This window comes from Protopterus annectens, chromosome 11.part0, assembly GCF_019279795.1.
Source record: "Protopterus annectens isolate FY-2018-M chromosome 11.part0, PAN1.0, whole genome shotgun sequence".
NCBI lineage: Eukaryota > Metazoa > Chordata > Ceratodontiformes > Protopteridae > Protopterus > Protopterus annectens.
The window spans coordinates 464,449,036-464,476,327 of NC_056745.1; the positions used below are offsets into that span (position 1 = coordinate 464,449,036).

The 27,292-nt window shown below is 42.9% G+C and overlaps 1 protein-coding gene across 1 annotated transcript in view; it reads right to left on the reverse strand.

Annotated features, from left to right (window-relative positions):
* PHYH (phytanoyl-CoA 2-hydroxylase) overlaps positions 1-27,292 on the reverse strand; it is a 930,440-nt gene that overhangs the window by 204,160 nt on the left and 698,988 nt on the right. The window contains exon 7 of the mRNA XM_044087967.1: positions 7,359-7,508. Coding sequence (XP_043943902.1) covers positions 7,359-7,508 — 150 coding nt within the window. The remainder of the gene's footprint in view (positions 1-7,358; positions 7,509-27,292) is intronic.

Below are 27,292 nucleotides of genomic sequence, written 5' to 3' on the forward strand. Positions count from 1 at the left end.
TACAAACTGTAAGGCAGTTTTGCCTATGGTTAGTTGCACCTGGATAGTCTCCGATGCTTCGTGCGTTGCCACTAACCTGGAGGTGTGGGTATCTTTGATGAAAATGGATACTCCCCCTCCTTTTGTGGTTCGGCCCAAGTTTTGGGGCCGGAAAGCATGATATGAGGTAAAACCTGATAGTGCTGGGGTGCTCTCAGGAGCCTTGAACCAGGTTTCAGTCACTGCACAGACATCGATGTTCTCCATACTGAGAAGGGCTTCGAGGGCGTGCATCTTGAGGTTTAGACTTCTGGCATTGAGCAGCATTACCCTTAGTTTTTTTCCACTTGTATTTTCTAGGGAGGTAGGTTTGTCATTTGAGCCTTGCCTAAAAAAGGCACTATGGGGGTGGCAAGAGCCTTGGCCAATATCCGGAAGCCCAGGGGTAACAGGTGCAAACCATCCCTTGCGAAGCAGCGTGGCTTGTCAAGCATGTCATCCCAAGCAGACAGGCACTGGATCCCCTTAGAATGACACCAGTAATTAAGCCAATTGTTAAAACTGATAATTTTGTCTTTGTACTGTGGCATCATTCTTGGTGAGGGTAAGATGCTGCTCAGGGTCAGGGTCATACCGGCCTGGGCTACATAATCAGAGAGCTCCTCTATGTCTCTTTTCATGTAGTCCAGGGAGGTACGTCTCAGGTCGTTTACACCTGCATGTACAATGACTGAGTCATATTTGTACTTGCTGTGGAGTGACCTGAGTGCTTGTGTTATGTGGCGGATTCTAGCTCCAGACAGGCAGCTTACTGTGACCCTCTCCTTGTTCAGTCTGGTGAGCGGGACGTCAGTGTGCCTGACTATGGAGTCACCTATTACAAGTGTGTCTGGCATGTTGTTTGGCCTTAAGGGCTGTGACTGTTTAGCACACTGACTTTGTGAACTATGTGTTGCATTTGCTATGTCTTGAGGTGGTGGTTGCTTGGGTGTCTGCTTTGGAGGCTTCTGTTGTTTTGGTAGATTTTTAATCAGCGCCTCCGAGTATGTTTTTGTGTGTTTATGTGTTTGGTTTGCAGTTGTGATAGTTCTATGTGAGACTGGGTTTGTGGTGTGCGTGGTTACCTTCTCCTCCTGACTGGTCTTGCCAGTACTGAATTGAGAGAGCTCAGCCTCCAGTTTGGCTATATAGTTGCATCTCTCGCATATATTTGTATTTGTTGGGAGGAGGAGAGGGTTGTCTGTGTACATGAGGCAATTGTAACATTGCCTCAAGATTCCCAGATTCACCAGCTGAACAGGAGAGGACGCTAGCAACTGACCCTTCGACATGCTAGAAATAGTGAAAAAGATTGCTGTGTAACTGAGTCAGAAAGGACCTATAGGGAAATGGGTACTCAACAGAATTTAGGTGAATGAAGTACTTTTCGTTTGTTTAAGAGTGTTTTACCTGTATACAAAATGCTTTAGGAGCAAGTGCTGTGCTTTTCAGATAGAGTATAGGCTGTTTAGATTGCAAGTAGAACAGTTCTAAGGGAAAAATTGAAGAGCAGACTTGGCGGAGCCAGAAAAAGTTTAACCTTGTTTAACCGGCGCTGCGCTATGCGCACGACCGTGCAAAGGCGGATTTTAAGCAGTGAACTACAAAAGAGCTAGGAATGGTCCCAAACAACCAATTACTAACAGCTTCTTGTGCTGAGGTCACTTCCCCCAAGGATAGGTAGGCTGCTCAAGGCTCCCCACTCCCACCGGTGAGCAAAGAAACTTCCTTTCATCCAAGTAAGGTAATGGACAACACAGGAACTACACCACAGCCCAGAATACAGCAATGCCTGTATACTGGTCTAAACTAGTCGAAAAAGGCAGGAAAACAAGGATTATTTTTTTGCTTTTTTTGCAGAAATACACAGAAAATGCAGAGACAGTGATAAATTAGTTACACAGGCTAGCACACTTTAGTGGGCAGCCTCCACAGTTCAATTAAACAAACAAACAAGCAAACTTTTGACTAAATTTGACTAAATGTAACTTTAAGGGCAATTTTTTAAATAAATGCAGTAATCAGTAAAAAAACAGTTCAGGCTAGTTTAAAGTAAGCAGCAGAAGCTATTTTCAGTGAAAAAAAAGCAAAGATACTTAAATCCAGAAAGTAGTCGCTTTTTCGAGTTCCTTGCTGCTAGGACCACTCTGTAAACCCACGTGGAGCTTGTCTGAGCAGTATAGCCAGAAAAAAACGCCCAGAGGCAGATTTTAAGCAGTGAACTACAAAAGAGCTAGGAATGGTCCCAAACAACCAATTACTAACAGCTTCTTGTGCTGAGGTCACTTCCCCCAAGGATAGGTAGGCTGCTCAAGGCTCCCCACTCCCACTGGTGAGCAAAGAAACTTCCTTTTATCCAAGTAAGGTAATGGACAACACAGGAACTACACCACAGCCCAGAATACAGCAATGCCTGTATACTGGTCTAAACTAGTCGAAAAAGGTGGGAAAACAAGGATTATTTTTTTGTTTTTTTTTTTGCAGAAATACACAGAAAATGCAGAGACAGTGATAAATTAGTTACACAGGCTAGCACACTTTAGTGGGCAGCCTCCACAGTTCAATTAAACAAACAAACAAGCAAACTTTCGACTAAATTCGACTAAATGTAACTTTAAGTGCAATTTTTAAAATAAATGCAGTAATCAGTAAAAAACAGTTCAGGCTAGTTTAAAGTAAGCAGAAGCTATTTTCAGTGAAAAAAAGCAAAGATACTTAAATCCAGAAAGTAGTCGCTTTTTCGAGTTCCTTGCTGCTAGGACCACTCTGTAAACCCACGTGGAGCTTGTCTGAGCAGTACAGCCAGAAAACAATGCCCAGAGGCGGATTTTAAGCAGTGAACTACAAAAGAGCCAGGAATGGTCCCAAACAACCAATTACTAACAGCTTCTTGTGCTGAGGTCACTTCCCCCAAGGATAGGTAGGCTGCTCAAGGCTCCCCACTCCCACTGGTGAGCAAAGAAACTTCCTTTTATCCAAGTAAGGTAATGGACAACACAGGAACTACACCACAGCCCAGAATACAGCAATGCCTGTATACTGGTCTAAACTAGTCGAAAAAGGCGGGAAAACAAGGATTATTTTTTGTTTTTGCAGAAATACACAGAAAATGCAGAGACAGTGATAAATTAGTTACACAGGCTAGCACACTTTAGTGGGCAGCCTCCACAGTTCAATTAAACAAACAAGCAAACTTTCGACTAAATTCGACTAAATGTAACTTTAAGTGCAATTTTTAAAATAAATGCAGTAATCAGTAAAAAAAACAGTTCAGGCTAGTTTAAAGTAAGAAGCAGAAGCTATTTTCAGTGAAAAAAAGCAAAGATACTTAAATCCAGAAAGTAGTCGCTTTTTCGAGTTCCTTGCTGCTAGGACCACTCTGTAAACCCACGTGGAGCTTGTCTGAGCAATATAGCCAGAAAAAAACGCCCAGAGGCGGATTTTAAGCAGTGAACTACAAAAGAGCTAGGAATGGTCCCAAACAACCAATTACTAACAGCTTCTTGTGCTGAGGTCACTTCCCCCAAGGATAGGTAGGCTGCTCATAGGTTCATAGGTTCATAGGTTCATACTAGGCTATCTGCCCTAGGGCATTTATAAGCCTAGCCAGAATGTGTTTGGCTTTCGCCACCCATTTTAAATTTATTTTGCTATGCCCTTTTTCGAGGTTAGTATAATGTGCCTCTATCTAACAGTGACACAGAAGTGATACCCGGGGTAAACCTACGATCTCCCATCCACTCATCAAGATTCCTCTTGAAGAGAGTCAATGAGGGACTCTGCCTAACCTGGACTGTGATTTTATTCCAGAGTGAAGGGAGCCTCTGGGTTATGAATCTGTCCCGCCAGCATGTCCTATTTATTTCAGTGCTGAGGTTCAAGTCTCTCGAGCACGTAGCTCGATGGGATTTGGATTTTCTGAGGTGCAGCATGTCCATTAATTCCGGGTTGGACATGGCTTTATACGTCAGGCACAGATCGCCTCTGAACAGGCGGTATGCCACTGAGTAGAGCTGGAGTTTCTTTAACCGGGCAGCATATGGCATCTGTTTGAGCCCTTTGATCCTCTTGGTGAGGTACTTTTGGGGTCTTTCCAGTTGCTGCAGGTGTCTGGTAAGGTACATCCCAAAAGGGGCATTGTACTCAATTATGGGCCTGATGAGGGAAGAGTAAAGAGGCACGATGACCTCCCCTGAGCTAGATGTGAATCCCTTCATGATTAGGTGGGCTATATAAAATGTTTTTCTAACCACTTTGGCCACGTGGTTGTCAAATGAGAGATTGCTATCAACTTGGGTCCCCAGGTCCCTAATTACTTCTTCTGTACTTAATGGATTTCCACCTATGTGGTAATTTGTGGGCTCTTTGTTTTTGCCAAAGGGGATGACTATACACTTTTTGGCATTTAGCTTGAGGCCATGGCACTGGCACCAGTTGTCTGTTTCTATGAGGCCCTTTTGAAGGATGCTTGTGTCGGCTGGAGAGTCGATTATGGCACCCAGTTTGCAGTCATCTGCGAACTTGGTCAGCCACAGTCCTTCCGTGTTGGCCTGTACCTCCGAGAAATATATACCGAACAAGAGAGGTCCCAGGACTGAGCCTTGTGGGACACCACTTGTAACTGGTTTGGAGTCTGACATGGCTCCAGCAATTCTAACCATGTGGGTTCTGTCATTGAGCCAGTTTGCAATCCATCTAGTGACATAGGGGTTTATATTTAAGCTAGTGAGCTTATCTATAATGCCCGAGTGGGGTATTGTATCAAAGGCTTTTGAGGTCCAGGTAGGCTGTGTGGACCACCTTCCCTCGTCAATGGCCTTGGTGACTGTTTCAAAGAAATCAACCAGGTTTAAGAGGCAGGATCTGCCCTTAACAAAGCCGAACTGGGTAGGATCCAGTGTTTGTAGGTCCCCAATATCTTTATTTATGAGGTCCATGATGATCCTTTCCATAGCTTTGCAGACCAAGCTAGTCAGGCTTATGGGGCGATAGTTTCCGGGATCCGTTGAGGCACCACCTTTATGGAGAGGGACCACTGTTGCTGTACGCCACTCTTTGGGCACATATCCTGTAGCAAGGCTGAGATTGAACAGTAGTTTTATGTTTGGGTTTAGCTCTTCTTTGAGTTCATGTAGGACGCAGCCCGGGACACCATCTGGTCCCATTGATGCTGTGTTTTTTGCTTTGGAGAGGCGGCTCTTACCTGAGCATCTGAGATGTCAGGGGGGCAGCACTCTGCTGGGATAGATATTTGCCCTTTTGGTGGGGAGGGGGGGGGAGAAGTTTGCGCTGAACCTGTCAGCTAGGATGTTGGCAATGTCTGTGGGTTCGGTGTATTTTTTGTCATTTTGGACCAATTCTGAGCATATCTGGGAATTACCACCCAGGTTCCTAACATAACTAAAGAAAGCCTTGTGATTATCCTTAGTGTCCTGTGCAATTTTTCTCTCGAAGCTGGCCTTGGACAATTTTATGCATGCCCGTAGTTTTTTGCTAATACTGATCAGTGATGCCTTCCCTTTTTGGGATTTTGCTTTATCATTTAGTAGCTTCCTCCTTCTATTGTATAGTTTGTTTATGGCTGGGGTCCACCAGACAGGACGTCTGCCTTTGGAGGATTGGGTCTTGGTTTTATTTGCGATCGCATGATCCATGCATTCCTGAAGGTGTTCATAGAATGCGTTTATAAAGGATTCTGCGGTCTGGGCTGTATTTTCCACAGGCCCGGGGGCTTTGAAGGATTCCACCTCAGTTTTGAGGAGTGTAAAATTTGCTGCTCAAGGCTCCCCACTCCCACTGGTGAGCAAAGAAACTTCCTTTTATCCAAGTAAGGTAATGGACAACACAGGAACTACACCACAGCCCAGAACACAGCAATGCCTGTATACTGGTCTAAACTAGTCGAAAAAGGCGGGAAAACAAGGATTTTTTTGTTTTGTTTTTTTTGTTCTTTTTGCAGAAATACACAGAAAATGCAGAGACAGTGATAAATTAGTTACACAGGCTAGCACACTTTAGTGGGCAGCCTCCACAGTTCAATTAAACAAACAAACAAGCAAACTTTCGACTAAATTCGACTAAATGTAACTTTAAGTGCAATTTTTAAAATAAATGCAGTAATCAGTAAAAAAACAGTTCAGGCTAGTTTAAAGTAAGTAGCAGAAGCTATTTTCAGTGAAAAAAAAGCAAAGATACTTAAATCCAGAAAGTAGTCGCTTTTTCGAGTTCCTTGCTGCTAGGACCACTCTGTAAACCCACGTGGAGCTTGTCTGAGCAGTATCAATTACTTGGCATTTTGTCAGCTCAGCTCTCCTGGGGAGGAATTTTCTGCAAAAGACTACAGGCCTCAACGAAGAATGGGTACTGTAGCCCTGCAGTAAAAAGGGTGGCATTGCACTAGCAGCCATATATCATTGCATAGTGAGCAAGTGGTGGGAGTGTAGACAGGACACAAACAAAACTGACTTCTGTGGCTGTCAGGGTGTCTCTGTACTGGGTGATCCTGATTTCCTCTCTGCCCGCTTCCTGAACTTAAACCAGAAGGTATCCACTGTGTGAGAGGTATGCCAGTGTAGAAAATCAAGGAAAAGCTCAGGTACATAGTTAATGGCAGATGACAGTGCAGGGAACCAAAATCAGTTTTAAAAGATGGCATTTCTATAAAGTTTCAACTGCATGTTAGTACAGTTTAACTTACAGTGAAATGACTGAAAACAATGCCATGGCTCATGTACATAAGATATATATTGTTATGAGTGGTCCTTAAGCTAAGTGAGTGTTTCTGGGAGGCAATATATTAATATTTTACAGTTCTGTGTATGCTGCAAATAAAACATAAGGCGAACACTTGAAGAAAGCAATCTGTGTCATGGTTAGTGATTGCTTAGTGAATACACCCTCTGGTAAGAACCTTCCCTGCATGACACAAAGACACTATTCTGCTTAACATCAGTATATCTATAAGAGAATATTGCAATAACCCAATATGATATTAATTCATTTAGCAGATCAGCATTATGATGCTAAGAGACAATTAAAATCCGACAGGGATAACTACAGAATGATTACAGAAATTCAACAATCTGGAACATTATTCTTATTTATGCCCTACCTCAAGCCTCTATTCAGTCAGCCTTGTATACCTTATCAATATCAGCTAACCTTTTTCCACTGTATTGGGAGCACATGACCACTCATCACATCAAAAATCAGTGTATACCAACCAACACTAGCACATACTTTACTGAATAATCAAAGTGGTAAAGGTAATAAAGATATTCCCATCCCCTTCAGATTTTTAAGAAAGTTGTATTACTATATACCATAAAAATGCATTTTACCTTTCTAAACCCTTGTGTCTGATTCATTCCTGAGCCATGAATCAGCACTGGATGAAAGAATACAGTGTCGCCCTTCTCCATGATAAGGTGAACCCTGGGCTGGCTTGAATCGTAGTCACGGACACCATGATACATCTTATTGACACCTCCCTAAAAAAGAAAAACATAATTTATGAGATGTTATAATAACAGACAGACAAAATATTGACTGTAGGTAAAGAATGCTTAGCTCACAATGCCTGCTTGCTTGCCCCCTTGTTTAAAATGACTTGTTTTATTTCTGTCTTCATCCTTACTTTCATCCATTAGCACTATCCTTTACGTTCCTGAAATGCATTACCATTTTGTCATTATGGACTTCAAAGACGGCTACACACAGATCAAGAGCTTAATTTTAGCTCTCCCACTGTGAAAAAGGAAAGTGAAAAACAAAAACCAGTAACAGTGTCAGCTTAGGTAAAATTCAGTTACTGGTTAGTAAGTACGCTGCCTTAATTCTAGTAAAGAAAACATTTAGAGAACCTAAAAGAAAATCAACCAGAAAAGGTGAAAAGAAAACACTGGCTGGGAAGAATCCTACAGCTGTTTAGCAAAAAGCGGCTCAAGCCTCAGCTTTGGTACAAGAGATGTCTTCCAGCAATGTAGAGGAAAAATACATCACATATACTCAGAAGTAATTAAAAGAAATGAAAAATTGAGGCTGGAAAAAAATAGAAGAAGCTTTAGCTAGCTACTCAGATGAACTAATAAAATTGCAAAAATCTGAGGTTGAAATGAAAAAGAAGTTATGTACTCACCATAACGTTCCATGTTTGTAGTCCATCTCACCCTTCATTCTTACATATGGGATCGGAGCCGATCCTCGGCTCTGACTCGGCCTATTTACAAGCTGGAAGTCTTCTAGTTGTCTTGTGGCTAGGTAGGTATCCCATGGTGCACCAGTACAATCCCCATATCTTGTTTGCTGCTAACTAGGAGAGATAATAACAAATATACAAAGAAGCCAAAACTAAAAGGTCTCCATAAAAAAAAGATAATAATATTTTTCTGTCTCCAGGTACTTGCAGGATGGGGGTAGGAGGGTGGGTTCGTAAGAATGAAGGATGAGATGGACTACAAACATGGAACATTATGGCGAGTACATAACTTCTTTATGTTCTGTAGTCCTATCTCACCTTCATTCTTGCATATGGAACAGCGTCCCTAGCGCCTTATTCTTAGGTGGCTCAAGGAAAAATACTCCTGAGTACCGTGGAACAAAATGATGCTCTACCCCTGGAGGTTAAATCCAATTTGTAATGAGTAATAAATGTGTGAGGGGTAGCCCACATTGCTGCTGCACAAATATTATCAAGTGGGACCCTGGCTTGAAAGGCTTCAGAGGTAGACTGAGATCTGGTACAGTCAGCTTTGATTTTAAAGGGTAAAGGTCTACCCTCAGAGTTGTAAACGTACGCTATACAGCTAGAAATCCAACCAGAGAGTGTTACTTTGGAAAATGGTAAGCCTGACCTGGATTTGGAGAAGGAAATAAATAACTGATCTGATTTCCTTAGTCCGGTGCAAATAAAAATTCAGCTGCGTTGGAATGATTTGGAAAGAACACCGGAAGTTCTATGGATTGATTTAAGGTGGCATGGGAATAGACCTTGGGGACAAAGGAGGGATTAGTACGAAGGGACACCCTGTCTTTGTGAAAAATAAGGTAAGGGGGTTTCACAGACAATGCTTGTAACTCTAACACCCATCTGGCCAATGTGATAGCCACCAAAAACAAAGTCTTCCAAGACAGGAATTTCAAAGACGATGAATGAGAAGGCTCAAAGGGCAGAGAAGTTAATTCGGATAACACAACATTTAAATCCCATGAGGCAACAGGTTCTTGAAAGGGGGGTCTTAAAGTGGCACCTTTAAGGAAAGTTTTGCACAACCTATGTGACATAAGATTAGAATCTTGAAAGCCTAGATGAAAATTTGAATTCGCTACCAACTGAACTCTGATAGTGGCAGCCGCAGATCCCTGGTGAAAAAGCTCAGACAGGAATTCCAAAACCACTGGAATGGAGGCAGTGTAAGAGTCAACATTCATTTTCTATGCCCAGACAGAGAATCTTCTCCATTTACTGGAATATAATCTCCTAGTGGAAGGTTTATGAGAAGACGTAAGGATATGAGTCACGCAGGGTGAGAAGTCATGAAGCCTGACTAGGGATGGAACTGGAGCAGCCATGCTGTCAAATTGAGGGTGTGTAAGGAGGGGTGAATCGAACCTGATGTGAGTCAACAGGTCTGGAACTGGGCCCAGAATCCAAGGATTGTCTAGGAGAAGAGGCCCGAGGAAGGGTAACCAAACCTGAGGAGGCCAGTAAGGAGCAATGAGGATAAGTTTGCTTCCCAGCCATTTTGCTTTCTGAATAACCTTGGGAATGACAGGAAAGGGAGTAAAAGAATACAGGAGACCCAGGGGCCAATCATAAACAAGTAAGTCTCTCGGTGACTCCCCCGAAGGTGGGATGAGGGAGAAGTAGCTGCTGCATTTGGCATTGATTGGGCTGGCAAAGAGGTCGCAGCAAGGCTGTCCCCATCTGCGGAAAATCTGTTCCGCTGTTTCCTGTTTCAGAGACCACTCATGAAGGATCAGGATTGCCCGACTGAGCTTGTTGGCTATCACGTTGGTTGTCCCTGGAATGTGCGTTGTCACCAGAAAACGCTGGGAAGATATCGCCCATTTCCAAACTCGCATGGCCTCTCTACAGAGTGGGTAATATCTGGTTCTGCCCCGTTTGTTGATATACCATACTACCGACATGTTGTCTGATTGTATTGCAATGGTCTCCAGAGGCAGAAGGTCGTGAAGTGCTTGCAACACCAGGAGCACCGCCCTCATCTCTAGAAGATTAATATGCAGGTGAGCCTCGTGATCTTGCCATGTGCCTTGGACAGTTGTGCCTAGATAATGCCCCCCATCTGTGAGGCATCCATGGTCACAGTGGCAACGGGTTGGTGAAGAACAAATGAAGTGCCCGTGGTTAACTGATTGGGTAGAGATCACCAAAGGAGGTCCTTCTTGCAAGAGTCTGTCAGCAGAATGTGGTGAGATAATGGTAGATGCTGAAAGGACCATTGGGAGCCACTGAAGAATCCGCATGTGTAGTCTGGCTAGTGGCACTAGTAATATGGTGGAAGCCATGGTCCCTAGAAGCTGCAGAATAGTCTTGGCTTTGACCTTTTGTAAGGGGAGAAGACGTTGAATTTGAAGAACCAGATTCTGTGCCCTTTCTACAGGAAGACGAGCCAACATGTCTACTATGTCTATCTCTGCACCTACAAAAATCACAGATTGAGAGGGCAATAAGGCAGATTTTTCCCAGTTTATAGATATTCCCAGCTGGGCACAAAGCTGAATGGTATCATCCCTGGTCTGAAGGAGTAGATGCCTGGTGGAGGTGGTCAAGAGCCAGTCATCCAGATATGGAAACACATGGAATCCTCAATGTCTCAGGTGAGCTATCACTACGGCCATACACTTAGTGAACACCCTGGGGGCTGTGGTGAGACCAAAGGGCAGAGCATGAAAATGGTAATGACTGGCTCCCAGCCGGAAGCGTAGAGGACTCCTTGACATCCTGTCCATTTTTATGTGGTAGTAGGTGTGTTGGAGATCTATTGAGCACATCCAATTGTCTTTCCCTAACAACGGGAGGATGGACTGCAGTGTCACCATCTGGAACTTGTCCTTCTTTACAGATTCGTTCAATCTGCTGAGGTCCAAAATGGGCCTCCAGTCCCCCACACGTTTTGGCACTAAAAAGAATCTGGAGTAAGTTCCAGATCCTATTTGGTCTGCTGGGACAGTTTGGATGACTCTTTTTGACAGCAACTTGTTGACCTCCAAAGTTGCCTGATCCCTGCGATTGGGTGGAACATCCGGGATCCTCTTGGGAACAAAAGGTGGAAGAGAAAAGGGTATGATATAACCTCTGGTAATAATTCTTTGTACCCACTTTTCTTGAGTGATACCCAGTCAGGCTTCTGGATACAAAGAAACGCGACCCCCGACCGGCCCCAGAGAAGCACAGTCGGGCCCCACATCAGGAGTGCTGGTAAGGCCAGCCCCAAAAGGAATTGCAACCTCCATGATTCTGCAGACCACCCCTGCCTCTAGGGTGACATCTACTATTTCCTCCTCCTCCTCTGCCTCTGAAAGAAGAGTCACCCTGTGCATCCTGGAAAAACCTCTGGGACTTCTTGAACCACATTTTACCGCCCCACGACCCTTAGGATATGGTCTGGAAGGAACAGTAAAATGTACTCCCACAGCAGAGAGTGTTTTTCCTTCTTGCTCTCACTGGGTGAGAGTGTCCTTTACCTTTAGTCCAAACAATGAGGAACTGTCAAAGGGGGCGTTGGTAAAGGTAGACTTGAACGGTTCCGCAAAGTTATACAAACGCATCCAGGAATGACGCCTTACAGAAATTCCTGAACCTGCAGCTCTACTCGCTCCATCGGCTGCATATGAAATGAGCAGCATGGACGAGTTGACGATAGAGTTCATGGTGGACAACTGGGCAGACACCTGGTCAGGGACTCCCTCAGTACATGTACCTTGTAGATAATCTGTTAATTCTTTAAGGAGATCTCCCTGAAGCCTTGTGAAGTGAATAAGGTAGTTCAGCGATCAAAGGGTAAATGCCGCTGAAGAGAAGATACGCTTCCCGTATCTGTCCATCGTTCAAGACTCCTTATTCGGCAGATGGACTGAAGAAGTAGTCTCAGCTAGCTCCTTCTTAGTGGCCACCACCACCACCATGGCATCTACGGGAACACCTTTAGAAAAAAAATCTTTTTCTGGGGGTGCAGAAAGAAACTTATTCGGTCTCCTGGGGACTGGCTCCACGGCATCAGGAGTATCCCACACCTTTCGACTAACTAGCTCCATCAGTTCGTCGAAGGGTGGAGACAACCAAGAGGCTGAAGGTTGAGATCTGAAAGCCTTCAGGTACACTGACTCCTCATCAGAAGGGGTGACACTGGGCCAGCTGCACCTCTGTTTAAGGATTTCCAGGATGTCTACGAAAAAGACATCATCAGAGAATGACTTGGGGGACCCTTCTGTCTCCTCGAGGTCAGTGTCAGAGGTCAGAGACTCATCCTGGGAGTCTACATGCTTCCTCTTACATGTCCTCTTCTGTGGGGGCTCCTCGGAAGGATATTCCAGGGAGGTCTCGGAAGAGTGGGAGCCACCGGCTGGTGGCTCCTGAGGCTGACGGTCTCTGCTGTCCACAGAGAGAGTAGGAGCTGAGACAGAAGTAGGTGCCTTAGGGGGAAGAGTGTCAGTACCCCTGGTAGGAGCTGAAGATCGGGACAACACACTCCTCATCATCTCGAATGCCGACCTCTCCAGCTCCGAAGAACTCCCCAGCTCCGAGGAGACCGAGGATGCCGTCGGATCCAGAGCCATCAGCTCCGATATAGACGTAGGATCCGAGCTCACTCTCGCCGATGCGCTGAGAGGAAGACTTGGAACTGAACAGGTTCGGTTCCAGGCATCCCTGTCGAGGCCGACCGGGGAGCTTCAGCTCCTAGACACCACAGATGGCACTGAGAGTTTCAGAGCGGAACTCGGCTCTGAAACAGCCACAGGGGGAGTTGAAGCCGAGGGTTCCACCAGTGGTACCAAACAATCTGGCTCCAAAAGACCAGCATGGCTCAGAGGAGGAATGATTGAAGGGGGCTTAATGGACTCAAGTGGCTCCGGAGCAGAGTGGGTCTGAGCCAACAACAATTTAGGTAAAGCAGATGACTTCAACAGTCTCAGCACTACCCCCCCCCCACATATTCTTCTGATAAACTCCTGGAAGACAGAGTAGGAAAGCGGGATCTCTGCAGTATGGGAGACTTCAATATAGGGGAGACCGGTAGAGGATCCATAGACCGGCTTCGTGAAATACTCTTAGCAGTCAGCTCCGAGCTACTTGGGACCAACCCAGTAATCACAATTGTACTCTCTATTGGCACCAAGCTCTGTGGAGCCGATGAGACAATGGACTTGTCCGATTTAGTGACTTTAAGAGGTGGCTCCGGGACAACAGCTGGTGCCGGAGAGGGCCTCTTAGAGGACTTAGACTTTCCCTTTGTAGATTTAGAAGAGGAGGAAGAGCTAGCCAGATCTTCCTCAAAGGAAGGTTTAAGAAGACCTTTTAGGATGAGCTTATTTTTTCTTTCTTGCAACACCCTAGCACTGAAAGAGTGGCAAAATAAGCAAGTCTCCTGTAAATGGATGGCCGCCAGACAGTAAACGCAGTTACTGTGGTCATCCGTTATGGACATCTTCTTTGAGCATTTAATACATTTCTTAAAGCCAGATGGCTTATGGTCCTTACTTTCTTTAGACATTCTCACAGAGATGAGCACACACACACACACACACACACACACACACACACACACACACACACACACACACACACACACACACACACAGAAAAAAGGAGACAGAGGACTAGGTCCTCTAATTTAAACAGGCCTAGCCTTGCAGGAAAGAGAAAGACACCACGAGGACTAGGTCCTCTAACTTAAACGGGCCTAGCCCAGGCAGGAAGGGAAAAGGAGAAACTAGGTCTTCTAACTAAAACAGACCTAGAGAGTTACAGTAAGCAGAGAAGTTCACACACTCAAACAGGAATACTTAACAAGGGAAACAGAACCTAGTTCTGTTAACAACTGTAACAATTCAACAAGAGGGAAACCACAAAAAACTTGACTTATGCCTACTAACAACACACGGTCTAACAGAGCGCAAAAGGCGCATACAAATACTAAGTCTATTAAGAAACATCAAACAAGAAAACACGAACTAAGTCCCAAAAATCAAGAAAATGTTTGCAGAAGCACCAAATCCCAATAAACTTATCCTTGAACTGGAACAAAAACCTTCTCAGTCTAAAATCAAATATAAAATCTATTAAGAAACATGAAAACCAGCACACAGGATACCAATACTAAGAAGCCAAATGGCCAAAGATTGCACCAAGTGGCGCAATTATAAAGATTAACTATTCTAAATTGCAAACTATGCTAACTGTGACTAAACAATGATACACTAACAGTTTTTGACTAAAAGAGTCCAAACATTTTAGAATAAATTTAAGTAAATGCAAAACCACAGCCAAAGAGAAGCACAACCAAACTCGTCGATGCGATAAACGAGATCTGGGGATTGTACTGGTGAACCATGTGATACCTACCTAGCCACGAGCCAACTAGAAGACTTCTAGCTTGTAAATAGGCCGAGTCGGAGTTCAGGAACAGCTCTGATCCCATATGTAGGAATGAAGGTGAGATAGGACTACAGAAAATGAAAATGCTGGCGGTATAGGTGATTGCTCAAGAAGAGATGCTTTAAAAAATAATAGAATTAGAGGACAGAACATGTACAGAAAACCTGAGATTTTTTGCTGTACCAGAGAAGCTGGAAAGAAAAGACTGTATTAATTTTATGAAAGCACAAATTAGCAAATGGACTGGTATTCCACAGCAGGAGTTGTTAACTGAAAGGGCACATCATGTGTATCTCCAAACCTGGCCATGAAAAAGTAACCTACACCTTTAATCATAAAGATGCAATCCTACCAGCAGAAAGAGTTAATTCTGACAAAATGGTGGCAGAAGGACAAAGTACTCAAAGTGGGAGAGAGTAGAGTATTTGTGGAAAATGATTACTCACTGTACACCAGGCTGAAGAGGAGTAAATTTATTCCACTAATCATGGAATGCTGAGAAGCAGGCATGAGATTCAAGATGCTTTTTCCAGCATTTTTCAAAATATTCTTTCCTGGAAGATCGAAATTACTTTTTGATGCAGAACATGCTAAGAAGGAAATACAAACTTTTGGCCAACAAAAAGTGTGCTATGAAACAGAAGGAGATTCTGCTTCTTGTTCTTCTGGTAATAAAGCCCATACAGAGACTGTGCCAGTACAACCTTTTCCAACATTTCAAAGGAGAATGCTTGAGAGGCAAAAAAAAAGCACAAGAGTTGACTAGAAGAACTGGGAGTATGTTGGATATTAAGCAGAGACTCGATTGGGATTTGGAGATCAACAGGGGAAAAAAACAGTAGAACTTTGGACAGCAGAGGCAGAGGTTTGCCCTGCTGGATTTTTAGTAGAACTTTGGAGAGCAGAGGCAGAGGGGGAAAAGCATAGATTGATAGTTTTTTCCAGCTGAATGATAGAGCATCCACTTTCCAAGCTTTTTTTGTGATGAGTTCTTGTGCAGAATTTGTTCAACTGATAGTTCTGGGGTGAGGCAAAAAGATCTATGTCTGGACTCCCCCATTTGCGTGTCAACATGTTGAAAATCTGTGGTTCCAGTTTCCATTTGTGTGGGTCCATGAGATTTCTGCTTAGATCATCTGCCAGAGTATTCAGCTTTCCTGGCAGGAATTGAGCTTGTAGTTGTATTTGGTAGGTCAAGGCCGTGTCCCACAATGCCATGGCTAGTCTGCATAGGGGGTAGGAATGTTTACGTGCCACATAACTGTGATGTTGTCTGTCTTTATTATTAATTGTCCTGGATGAAGGTAGTCCTTGAAGGCTGTCAGCGCATTATGCACAGCTAGCATCTCTTTCTGATTGATATGAAGGTGCATTTGATTTGGGCTCCATTTGCCCTGAATGCACTTCCCTGCCAGATGAGCCCCCAAGCACAGTCTGATGCATCTGTAGTTAGGGGTTGGGTGGCAGGGGGTGGAGTGAATGGCAGTCCCTTGTTTTGGTGGCAGGCCTCTGCCCACCATAGGAACTCTAGTTTCAGGCAAGGTATGATAGGAATCATTGTTTCCAGACTGTGACAATGTTGACTCCATAAACTTTTTAAGTACCACTGAAGTTTCCTCATATGCAGTCTTGCATATGGAATTAGAAGAATGCAGGAGGCCATGATCCCCAAGGCTTGCAGAATTTGTCTTGCAGATATAGCAGGGTTTTTGTGGCCATCTGTTTGAAGTAAGTCACCAACTTTCTGGCGTAAGGTAAGCCATCTGGGCAGTTGTATTCAAGCTTGCACCCAGGAATGTAATTTTTTGAGAGGGTACCAGCTGTGATTTCTTTTTGTTTATTGTGTACGCTAGACAAGTTAGAACCCTTTTTACAAATGCCAGATGCTTTACAAGAGTGTCCTTGTTTTCTGCCTGAATTAGACAATCATCCAGGTATGGATATATTTGAATATTTCTTTGCCTGAAAAATGCAATTACTGTAGCCAGGCACTTTGTGATGATCCTGGGTGCAGTAGATAAGCTAAAGGGCAGTGCAGAGAACTGGTAATGCAAGTAGCCTGCTTTGAAGCAGAGGTATCTTCTGCAAGATTCCCTGATTGGGATATGCAAGTAAGCCTCTTTTAAGTCTAGAGTTACCAACCAGGCATCTTTGTCCAGCATAGGAAGTAACTGTTGAAGAGTCAGCATCTTGAAATTTGGAATGGCCAGAAATGTGTTTAGAGTAGATAAGTCCAGTATTGGACGCCATGATTTGTCTTTTCTGGGTACCAGGAAAAGTCTTGAATAGAAACCTTGTCCCTTTTCCTCCTCTGGTACCGGCTGAATAGCCCCCATGTTCATGAGGGACAGTACTTATTTTCTGGGCCTCTGCCCACTGATTTCAGGGCAGGTCTGGCCATCCATTTGGGATTAGCAATGTGTAGAAATGAAATCTGTATCCCTGGGACACTATATTTAAAACCCATTTGTCCTGGGTTATAAGTTGCCAGTTTCTTGCATGAAGTGCCAGCTTTCCCCCCAAAGGGGCTGCTAAAAGATAAGTGCTTGGTGAGTGTAGAGGGAAGTCATTGAGACTGTTTACCATAGGGAGGTGCCTTGTTGGTTCCAGATTTGGAGGTTGAGGCACCCCATTGTTTTGTTCTAAAGATCCCTTGTGACTGAATCCTGGAGCCTTTGGAATGTCTGGATTTGACTTGAATGGCTCTCGAAGGAACTGGAAAGGACCAATTCTTAATAGACCAGTGCCTACTAAATCTTGGAGGTTGCACTTTTAAGAAATATTTCACAGTTTGCATAGATTTAGCTTTTTCTTACATCTTTTTTAAAACTTCTTCAGTTTTATTACCAAAGAGATGGTCCTGTTGTAAAGGAGACTCTTAACAATTTTGCTTTAACATGATCGGGCAGAGTTTGCTCTTTAAGCCAAGCATGCCTTCTTAACACAGACCCAGTTACAGCAGCCCTGCAGGAGGCCTCCAAAGAATCAAAACCACACTGCAAAGTATGTTTTCCAACTTGTTCAGCTGAATGCAATAAATCCTGTAAATCTTTATTTTCCACACAGTCAGAAATTAACATCATTTTCTATTTAAGCAGTCCCATGATATGCTGTTGATATTTAAGCAAATGAAATTGACAGTTTAAAGCCCTGATTGCCAGGGTTGCAGAAGTGTAAACCTTCTTACCCCATCTATCCAGCGCCCTGGAATCTCTATCAGAAGGGGTAGTAGAGACCTTAATGCCCTTGGGACCCTGAGAAATGGTTTCATGATCTGCAATAGGATTTTTGAAAAGGAATTTGTGGGAGTCAGGAACCCTGTAGTATCTGTCCGGCTTACAAGGAGCCGGAGGCAGAGAATCAGGAGCCATGCTAGATTCTGAAAAAAACATAATCAACAATGTCTAGAACATGTGGTATAGCCAAAGACCTATGCTGAGGAAGAAGAAGAAGAAAATCCCTAAGTTTCTTCTTAGATTCAGAGAAATCCTGACTTTCCCAGTGGAAATGTTCCCTTAAGATATGTAAAGTTTCCCCAAAAGAAAAATCCTCAGGGGGAGAAGCAGAAGGAATGGAATCTTCTGCATCAGAGTCCTCATAAGTAGGTATAGACAAATCCTGTTCATTAAAAGCGTCAGAAGAAATAGAATCCTGTTCAGAAGATTCATAATCAATGTCTTGCCTAGGCCTCTTAGAAGAAAGGGGTTGGCTACCCCTGATCAGAGTAATTAAATCTTCAGCCATTTTGATCATTTGTTTTTTAGGCATAGGGGCCTGCACATGTGGCCCAGGTGTCGTTTTTTTAGATATAGATTTAGATTTTGGCCTTAGTTTTGAAGATGGCATAAGTCTAGTACACAAATCCGTAGGCCTGAAAACACCCTCAGAAACCGGTGCCTGCACAGCGGCTCCAGACTCATCTAAGGTAGAGAAATCCGCGGGTTCCATAATTGAAGCATCTCGTGGCATACCAGACTCCGAATAAGTCTCAGTAGAGGCCTGTGAATCAGAAGTAGCAGGTATCAGGGGTTGCAAAAGCGCCTCACTGAGTACTGGCGAACTGGCGACTGGGAGAAGTGTCGTCGTCAGTTTTGGACCTCGACGGTCTCTGTCTTTTTCTTTGCGTTTTTTAGGTATTCCAGTAGTCAGATTGCTAACTGACGACATTTCTGGATAATTACATCTTGAGCCAAAATATTTAGAAGCAAATATATACTGACGTTTAATAGTGCGTTGATTAAATTTAGTACAAAACCGACAGCAAGGTATGTTGTGGTCAGGGCCTAGGCAAGGAATACAGTACAAATGAAAATCCTTATGAGGTATTTGCTTCCCACAAGTAATGCAATTATTAACTTTTACTGACATCAGTAAGGAGCAAGAAAAAGTTTCCCCAACGGGGTACTTAGCTTTTAGTTGAAGATTTCAGTTCTGAAACTTGAAAAGGAAAATTTCAGGAATCGGACAACCGGGCACCGCGCAGCAAGAAAGACTGATGTAATGGTATCGGCTGAATGTTTTATACCCCTGATAACCTGACGTCATGGAAGAAGGGACAGCAACCGACGCAGGACCCAAGACTTTGTTAATCAGGTCGACTGAGGGCAACCTGCCAGCAGATTACCCAAATGTAATGACTGCAACAGTGAAACATGAAGAACATCAACTATATAAAAGATCAACCTGCCAACCATTACTGTATGCATGTAACACATAGCTGGAACTAGACATTAAAAAAGCTGTTACACATAACAGGTGGGAATAATAAGTGCTTAACAAAATGACAATACTTTCTATATTATTTTAAAATGTAAATGATCTCACAGCTATATACAAACAGAAAGAGAACTGAACTATATTAAAAAATGTAGAGTGCAAATAGCTATGCTGCAGGTGGCACATTTAGAAAGAACTGAGCATGTGAATTTGATAAAGGTTGTTAGGATGGTTATTCAGCAGAATATTTGGGGCAAAGAAAAAGGAGAGTAATTACAAGAGGAGCTCCAACAGAGACAGAAGAGGATAAAAAAGATAATAATGGCAGATTTGTAGTACTAAGGGGTTACTGGCAAGGCAGAAGTATTAGACTGATGGATTCATATTCCACCTAAAACTAATATAATAGAGCTTAAGAAAATACTGAGGGAAATAATCAGCATTCAGTATGGAATATTACTTATAGGTTGGGACTGAAATTTGATTTGCAACAGTGATGATATGTAAGAGGGCCCAGAAGGGGAAAATATAACAAAAGAGGGTAGATTTATTAAGAAATTCATGAAAATATTTGGCATGGAAGATGCGAATTCAGTAGTAGGAATTCGGAGTGAATTTGCGTATTATTCTGCAAGATACAAAAACTTTGCTAGGCTAGACATAGCTTATATTTCACAGGAACATGTGTATTTATTTGAAAGTTTTGATATCCAGTAACTAGTTTAGATCAAACAACAATAATAATGAAAATAAACATGCAGAGTAATGAAATAAAAGTGGCTTTTTCCCACCTAGATCTATTGGAAAGAGAAGAATTTAAGGAATGAGTAGTGGAAATTACTCAGGAGTTATTAGAGAAGATAGAAATTTCTACTGAAAATGCAACTGAGGAGTAGGAGACAATTAAAGTGGATTTTAAAAATAGGGCGGAAATAAAGAGAGATATGGTTACGAAGTAACAAGAATTATTTAGTAGGACTGACAATGGTTAAAGTATTGTAGAACAGGAGGAATCTCAAGGAACAAGAAGAAGAAGAGTAATTGCAGAATGCTAAACAGAAAATAATTGATTACCTTGATAACATGCAAGGGTTTAGAAAAATTGCTGTTAAGCAACTGTTTTTTGATAAGTCAAGAGCACAAAAACTTTTAGCAGAATGACTCAGGCAACAGAAAGTAGGAAGGGGTCGATAACAATGAAGATAACAAGAGATTTTGTAGAGCTATTAGAAATATTTCAGAAATGTTATGAAAATCTATATAAAGCAGAGAAATATGGAAATCAAGAAAAGTTACAAATGGAAATGTTTATGGAATAATTAAATATGCCAAGGTTAAAGGCAGATGATGCTCAATATGTGGAGATAAAAATGGTGGTGTATAACCAATCTACAGGAAAGCCCACAGGAATGGATAGTATTCCTGTGGAAGTTTGTAAACTAGGAGGGAAAAAACTAATAAAGATCTGGAAGGATTTAACAGTATTTTAAAAGAAGGAGACTCACCAACATCCTGGAAGAAAGCAGTGCTGGCTGTAATACCCAAAGAAGGCGAAGACTCATCAGATCCAACTTCAAATAGGCAAACTGCATTTCTAAACCATGATTATAAAATGTTTATGTCTATAATGCCTAAAATAATGACAACATTAAAAGAACAATGATGATCCAGAGGGAAGCAGAATGCAAGAAAATCCTGCAGTTGTTGGTGGGTCTTGATGCAGGGAAAGCATTTGACAGAGTATGCTGGAATTTTATGAGCAGGGCAATGGACGCATTTGCATTCCCTGGTAAAATTACAAGGTTGATGAGTAGGATATATGAGGGACTGGAGGCAAAAATTACAGCTGGTGAGTTCCTCTTTGATAATTTCTGTTTGAGCAGAGGAACTAGGTAGGAGTGCCCTCTCTCCACTTTCTTATTTGCGTTACATTTAGAACCATTCACAACGAAAATAAGAGACTCAGAAATTCAAGGATATAATTGGCATGGTAGTCAAGAAAGCTGTTTTTTTTTTGCCAATCATATTTTATACCTGATAAAACCAGAAAAAGGACATTTCAGTGTTGTGCAACATTTTGAGACAGTTTCAAGTCTTTTCTGGATACAAAATGAGTGCCACTAAAATAAAGGCAATAGCTGTAAACTATGTACCCACACACAAACTGGTTCAGCAATATTCATATTTATGGGTATATGATAAAATGGAGTACTTAGGAGTATGGATTAAAAATGATTATGTTGTGACAGCAGGATATGTGAGAAGAGACTAAAAAGATAACAGAAAAATTGAGAATTTGGAAGCTCTGTTTTATATAGATGGACAGCAAGATAGAAGTAGTTAAAATGTTTTTAGTCACTTTAGTTTTATACACAGGTCAGGCAAATGTTTATCAACCAGAGGAAACGTTGTTGATAGCAATTAATAAACAGAAGAAGGATCTTATCTATGAGGGGAAGACAGCAATAGTCAAGTGGGATAAGCTGATTCTTCCAATAAAAGAAGGTGGTTTTGGATTACGTGATTTGAAGGGGTATTTCACTCAGTCAAGGCTCCAATACATAGCACAAACAGAAAGGTATGATTCAAAGTAAAAAGGGATGATGATAAAATGGGGGAAGCTCAAGAAATAAGGAGAGACTGGGATTTTGAGTGCAGATCATTAAGAAGAATAACACTAGCCATACAGAATATTATATACATAAAGTAGCATAAATTATTCTAAAAACTAAGCCAACATATGAATGGAGAAAGGAGAGTCTACCGATAGGGATGACTGCAATTAGGGATACAGACAATAGGCAAGAGGAGGCTGAAATTTACTGGAGAAAACTGGCAAAGGAACCAAGGTGTTGGGAACAAATAATTAGAGAGGGAAAGTAAATGTAAGTAAAACCATTTTTGTTATTAGTATCTGTATAAAACATTACATGATTCAAACTGCATGCTCTATATAGTAAAGCAGTTTTGTGTAGTGTGTAGTCTTGGGTATTTTAACTAAGGGGGAATATCTTCAGAAACTACAGATATTAAAGTAAAGAAATACTTTTATTTTTAATAAACATGGGCTGTACAGTGTAACAAGAGAAGACAGGATGGACAAAACTAAGTTTTATGTTAATACTCTGTCATCTTGACCTGCTGGGATGGGGGTGAGTGCAAAAGTGCACTGAGAATTAAGATATTTTTCTTCAATTTTTACAAGTGTAAATGTGTACATTAATGTCATTGTCTTATGCTAGAAACAGTTTTTTGTAAGTAGACCTGAAAAATAAGACAAAAGAAAGAAAACCATGAAAATGCCAAGTTTTTTATATTTGTGAAAACATTAGCTTGCTTTCTTTATTAGTAGATGTTCAGTGAGAATGACAAAGTCAGCAGTACATTCTGTTCTGAGTGATATTGACAAAGATTCATTGCTGACTACTTTTACACGGAGATGAGCTCTCTGCAGGAGCAAACAATTAATTGTAAGAGTGCACTAATTGCTGAGTGAAATGCAAAATTTAAAAGTTCAACGGCAAACACTTCAGTGAAAAATAAAGTTTGAAATTATGGGACATGAATAAGAGATAGCAGCCTCTCTAGCAGCCTTTATACTTTAATGCACTAAATAGAATATTATACAATTTAGATTTATTTAAAAAAAAGCCAGTGCATTTTTTCTTAAGGCTAAAAGTTAATGTTTTCTGAAAGTATACAAGCTGTTTTTCACATATGAGAGGGGGGTTAGAAATATGAAAAGAAAAGACAGCAATCTGTGTAAATGAGAACATAGGCTGTAGCATGCACTTTAGCATGGGCACCCTTACTTTTAGGTTAGGTAATGCTTATGGGTGCAGCTATCAATTTGTGGCAATTGTTCTTATCTGGTGGATTAAACAATTGCTTTGTGTGTTTGTTCTAAGTTAATGCGGGATGGGGGAATTTTGAAAATGTATTTCGCTTTATTTTTGTTTGTTTGAGGGTTTTCATTAAAAAGTCCTGAAAAATATGACATAGATACAAATGGAGATGAGAAGAAATGAGAAGTTATGTACCTACCATAACGTTCCATGTTAGTAGTCTTCTCTCGCCTTCTTTCTTCCTTGATGGGTTCGGAGCCGATCCTCGGCTCCGACTCGGCACTTGCTAAGCTCGAGAGTCACTTTTACCAGCTCGAGGCAGCCCCATATCCCATGATGCAAGGCGGTAAGTACCCAGATCTCGTTTGATGACAATAGGCAATAGCACCTAGCATAATAACTTCCAAAAGGAAGAAAGAAGGAGAGAAAAAAACCTGAAGGATGGTAGAAGGACCAGCACTGTATGGTCTTCAGAAGCATACTTCCTTGTAGAGAGAAAGGTCTGTCCAGGCCTGGGGGAAGGAGGGAGGGTCGCAAGAAAGAAGGCGAGAAGACAACTAACATGGAACGTTATGGTAGGTACATAACTTCTCAATGTTAAGTTGTCAATCTCGCCTTCATTCTTGCTTGATGGGACCGCGTCCCTAGCACCTCTATCCTGGGTGGCTCAATGGAACAGACTCTTGAGAACTGTAGAGCCAAAACTGGCTCTGTCCCTGGAGGCCAAATCCAATTTGTAATGGGAAACAAATGTATGAGGAGTGGCCCAAGTGGCTGCTGCACAAATAGTGTCTAATGGAAGTCTAGCTTGAAAAGCTGTGGAAGTGGCTAAGCTTCTGGTTGAATGTGCTTTAGGTTTTGAGCACAGCTGTTTTCCCCTGAGCTGATAAATTTCAGAGATGACAGAAGAAAGCCATCTAGACAAGGTCACTTTTGAGACAGGAAGGCCTTTCTTGTTATCAGCATAAGAAACAAAAAGTTGATCAGATTTCCTGAGTTGTTTTGTTCTGTCCAAATAATATCTGAGTTGGCGGTGGACATCAAGATAATGTAATTTTTGTTCCGATCTGTTTGAATAGTTTGGGAAAAATACAGGAAGATCAATAGCCTGATTCGAATTAGTCTTTGAGGCGACCTTAGGCAAAAAGGTTGGATTAGTTCTCAATGATACTCTGTCTTTGTGGAAGACTAAATAGGGGGGGGGGGGGGCGAACAGATAGAGCATGAAGTTCAGACACCCTCCTAGCCGATGTTATAGCAACCAGGAATAAAGTTTTCCATGAAAGAAATTTCAGGGAACATGAAACAGCTGGCTCGAAGGGTGGAAAAATCAAGGATGTCAGCACTAAATTTAGGTCCCATTGAGGAGGAGGAGGACTCCTGATTGGAGGTTTCAGGAGAAAAATTCCTTTCAAGAAGGCTCTACAAAGCCTGTGGGACATAATGTTGTGATCTGCGAACCCGACATGAAAGTTCGAGATAGCGGCCAACTGAACTTTGACCGTGGAAGAAGAGGAGCCCGCGTGAAAAATTTCCACTAAGAAATCCAAAACTGCTTGTACTGGAGCAGTGAAGGGATCAATATTCTTGGCTTTTGCCCAATAAGAAAAACGTTTCCATTTGCTAGAATAAATCCTCCTAGTAGAGGATTTTAAAAAAGCTACTATGATGTCTCTAACAGGATTAGAGATCATAGGAAGCCTGGCTAAGGAAGGAAGTGGAGCAACCATGCTGTGAGGTTGAGAGAAGGGATAGACCGGTGCAGCTGACCCGATTGGTGAATCAGAAGATCTGGCACTGGGTCCAGATGCCACGGCTGCACCAAAAGGTGACGATGGAGGAATGGAAACCAAATTTGTCGAGGCCAATAAGGGGCAATGAGAATCATTTTGGCTCTCAAAACGGTGGCTTGCTGGATTACTTGTGGGATCAGAGGAAAGGCATAAAGAAGTCCCTGGGGCCAATCCTGGGTCAGAGCGTCTCTGGGGGGATGGCCTGGCAGTGGGAAGAGAGAGAAGAAGTCTGGGCCTTTGTTGTTTTGGGGAGTAGCAAAAAGATCGCAACATGGGCGACCCCATTGTAGAAAAATCTCCTCCACTATAGATTGTTTGAGAGACCACTCGTGAGGCATGAGAATAGCTCTGCTCAATCTGTCCGCTAAAATGTTGGTTTTCCCAGGGATATGCGTTGCTACCAGAAACCGATGAGAGGAGATCGCCCATTGCCAAAGTCTGAGCGCTTCTCGACACAAGGGGTAGGACTTGGTTCCGCCCTGTTTGTTGATATACCATACTACAGACATGTTGTCTGTGTGGACTGCAATTGTCCCCAAGGGAAGAAAGTCGTTGAGGGCTTGCAACGTTAAAAGCACTGTTCTCATCTCTAGGACATTTATGTGCAGGTGGTATTCGAACGGTTGCCACGTCCCATGAACCATCCTGCCCTGATGATGCCCCCCCCCCACCCGATCAGGAAGGCATCCGTAGTGACAGTGGCTACCGGGGTTGGGGGTACAAAGGGTCTGCCTTGGTGAATCTGGGGAGAAGTAATCCACCAAGAAAGATGATTCTTGCAAATCTATGTCACCAGTATTTGGTGACGCATCGGAAGTTGTTGGTAAGACCACTGAGTGAACAACATCCACTGAAGAAGGCGCATATAGAAGCGAGCCAGGGGAAGAAGGGTAATGGCCGCAGCCATGAGGCCCAACACTTTCAGAACCATTCTGGCTTGTACTTTCTTGCTGGCTAGAATGATTCTCACGTGACCTTGTATATCTGAGATTCTTTGGTCTGTGAGGGTAGCTGACATCCGAACAGTGTTTAAGTTTGCGCCTATGAAAGTAATAGACTGGCAGGGCAACAAGGAGGATTTTCCGTAGTTGATCGAGATGCCCAATTGAGTGCAAAGATTTATTGTGTAATCCCTGGCTTGAAGAAGCACCTGGAATCCTTGACGTCTCAGGTGAGCCGTGACCACTGCCATACATTTGGTGAACACTCTGGGTGCTGTAGTGAGACCAAAGGGCAGGGCTCTGAATTGGAAATGACTGGACCCCAGCCGAAAGCGGAGAAACCTTCTGGAGCGTCTGTGAATTTTTATGTGATAGTACGCATCCTGAAGATCTATTGAGCACATCCAGTTGTCCTTCTGTAAGAAGGGCAGAATTGACTGAAGTGTGACCATTCGGAATCTTGTCTTTCTCACAGACTTGTTGAGTCTGCTGAGATCCAATATTGGTCTCCAGTCTCCGTCTTTTGGGGACCAAAAGAATCTTGAGTAGATCACGGGCACTGAATGATCAATTGTAACTGGGTGAATGGCTCTTTTGCAGAAGTTTTAAAACTTCTAACTCTGCAATTTCCCTTAGACCGGGTGGAACATCTGGAAGGGAATTTGAGTGAGAAAGGGGAGTTTCCTCGAAAGGAATTTTGTAACCCTCGGATATGATCGACTGTACCCATCTGTCTTGAGTTAGGGAAAGCCAGGCTTCTGGGTACAGCGATAGTCTTCCCCCGACTGCCTCCAAGGATGGACAGTCGGGCAACATCTCAGGGATGCTGAAAGGGCTTGTCAGAGAGAGGCTCTCTGCTTCCCTGGTTTTGTGGACCCCCTCTGCCTCTAGAGCAGCGTCTGTTATTGTTACCCCCTCTGCCTCTAGGGGTAAATTGACCACATGAATCCGGCGTGACTCCTTGGGATTTGCGGAACCACATTTTGCCACCCTTCTGTCCTTTAGGGTAAGGTCTAGAAGGGTGGAAAAACGGACCCCTACGGCAGAAAGAGTCTTGCCGTCCTGCTCACACCTGGTCAATGTTTCCTTCACTTGAGGGCCAAACAAAGCTGACCCATCAAAGGGAGAGTTTGTGAAGGACGCCTTAAAGGGATCTGCAAAATTACAGAGCCGCATCCATCTAAGAGCCACACCTGTACCTGCGGCCCTACTCGCTCCATCTGCTGCATATGATATCAGTCGCATGGAGGAGTTAACAATAGAATTAATGGTTCCTAGCTGCGAAGCAATTTTTTCTTGAGCCCCTGCAGCTGTGGGATCCTGTACTACTTCACCTAGCTCCTTAAGGATATCCCTTTG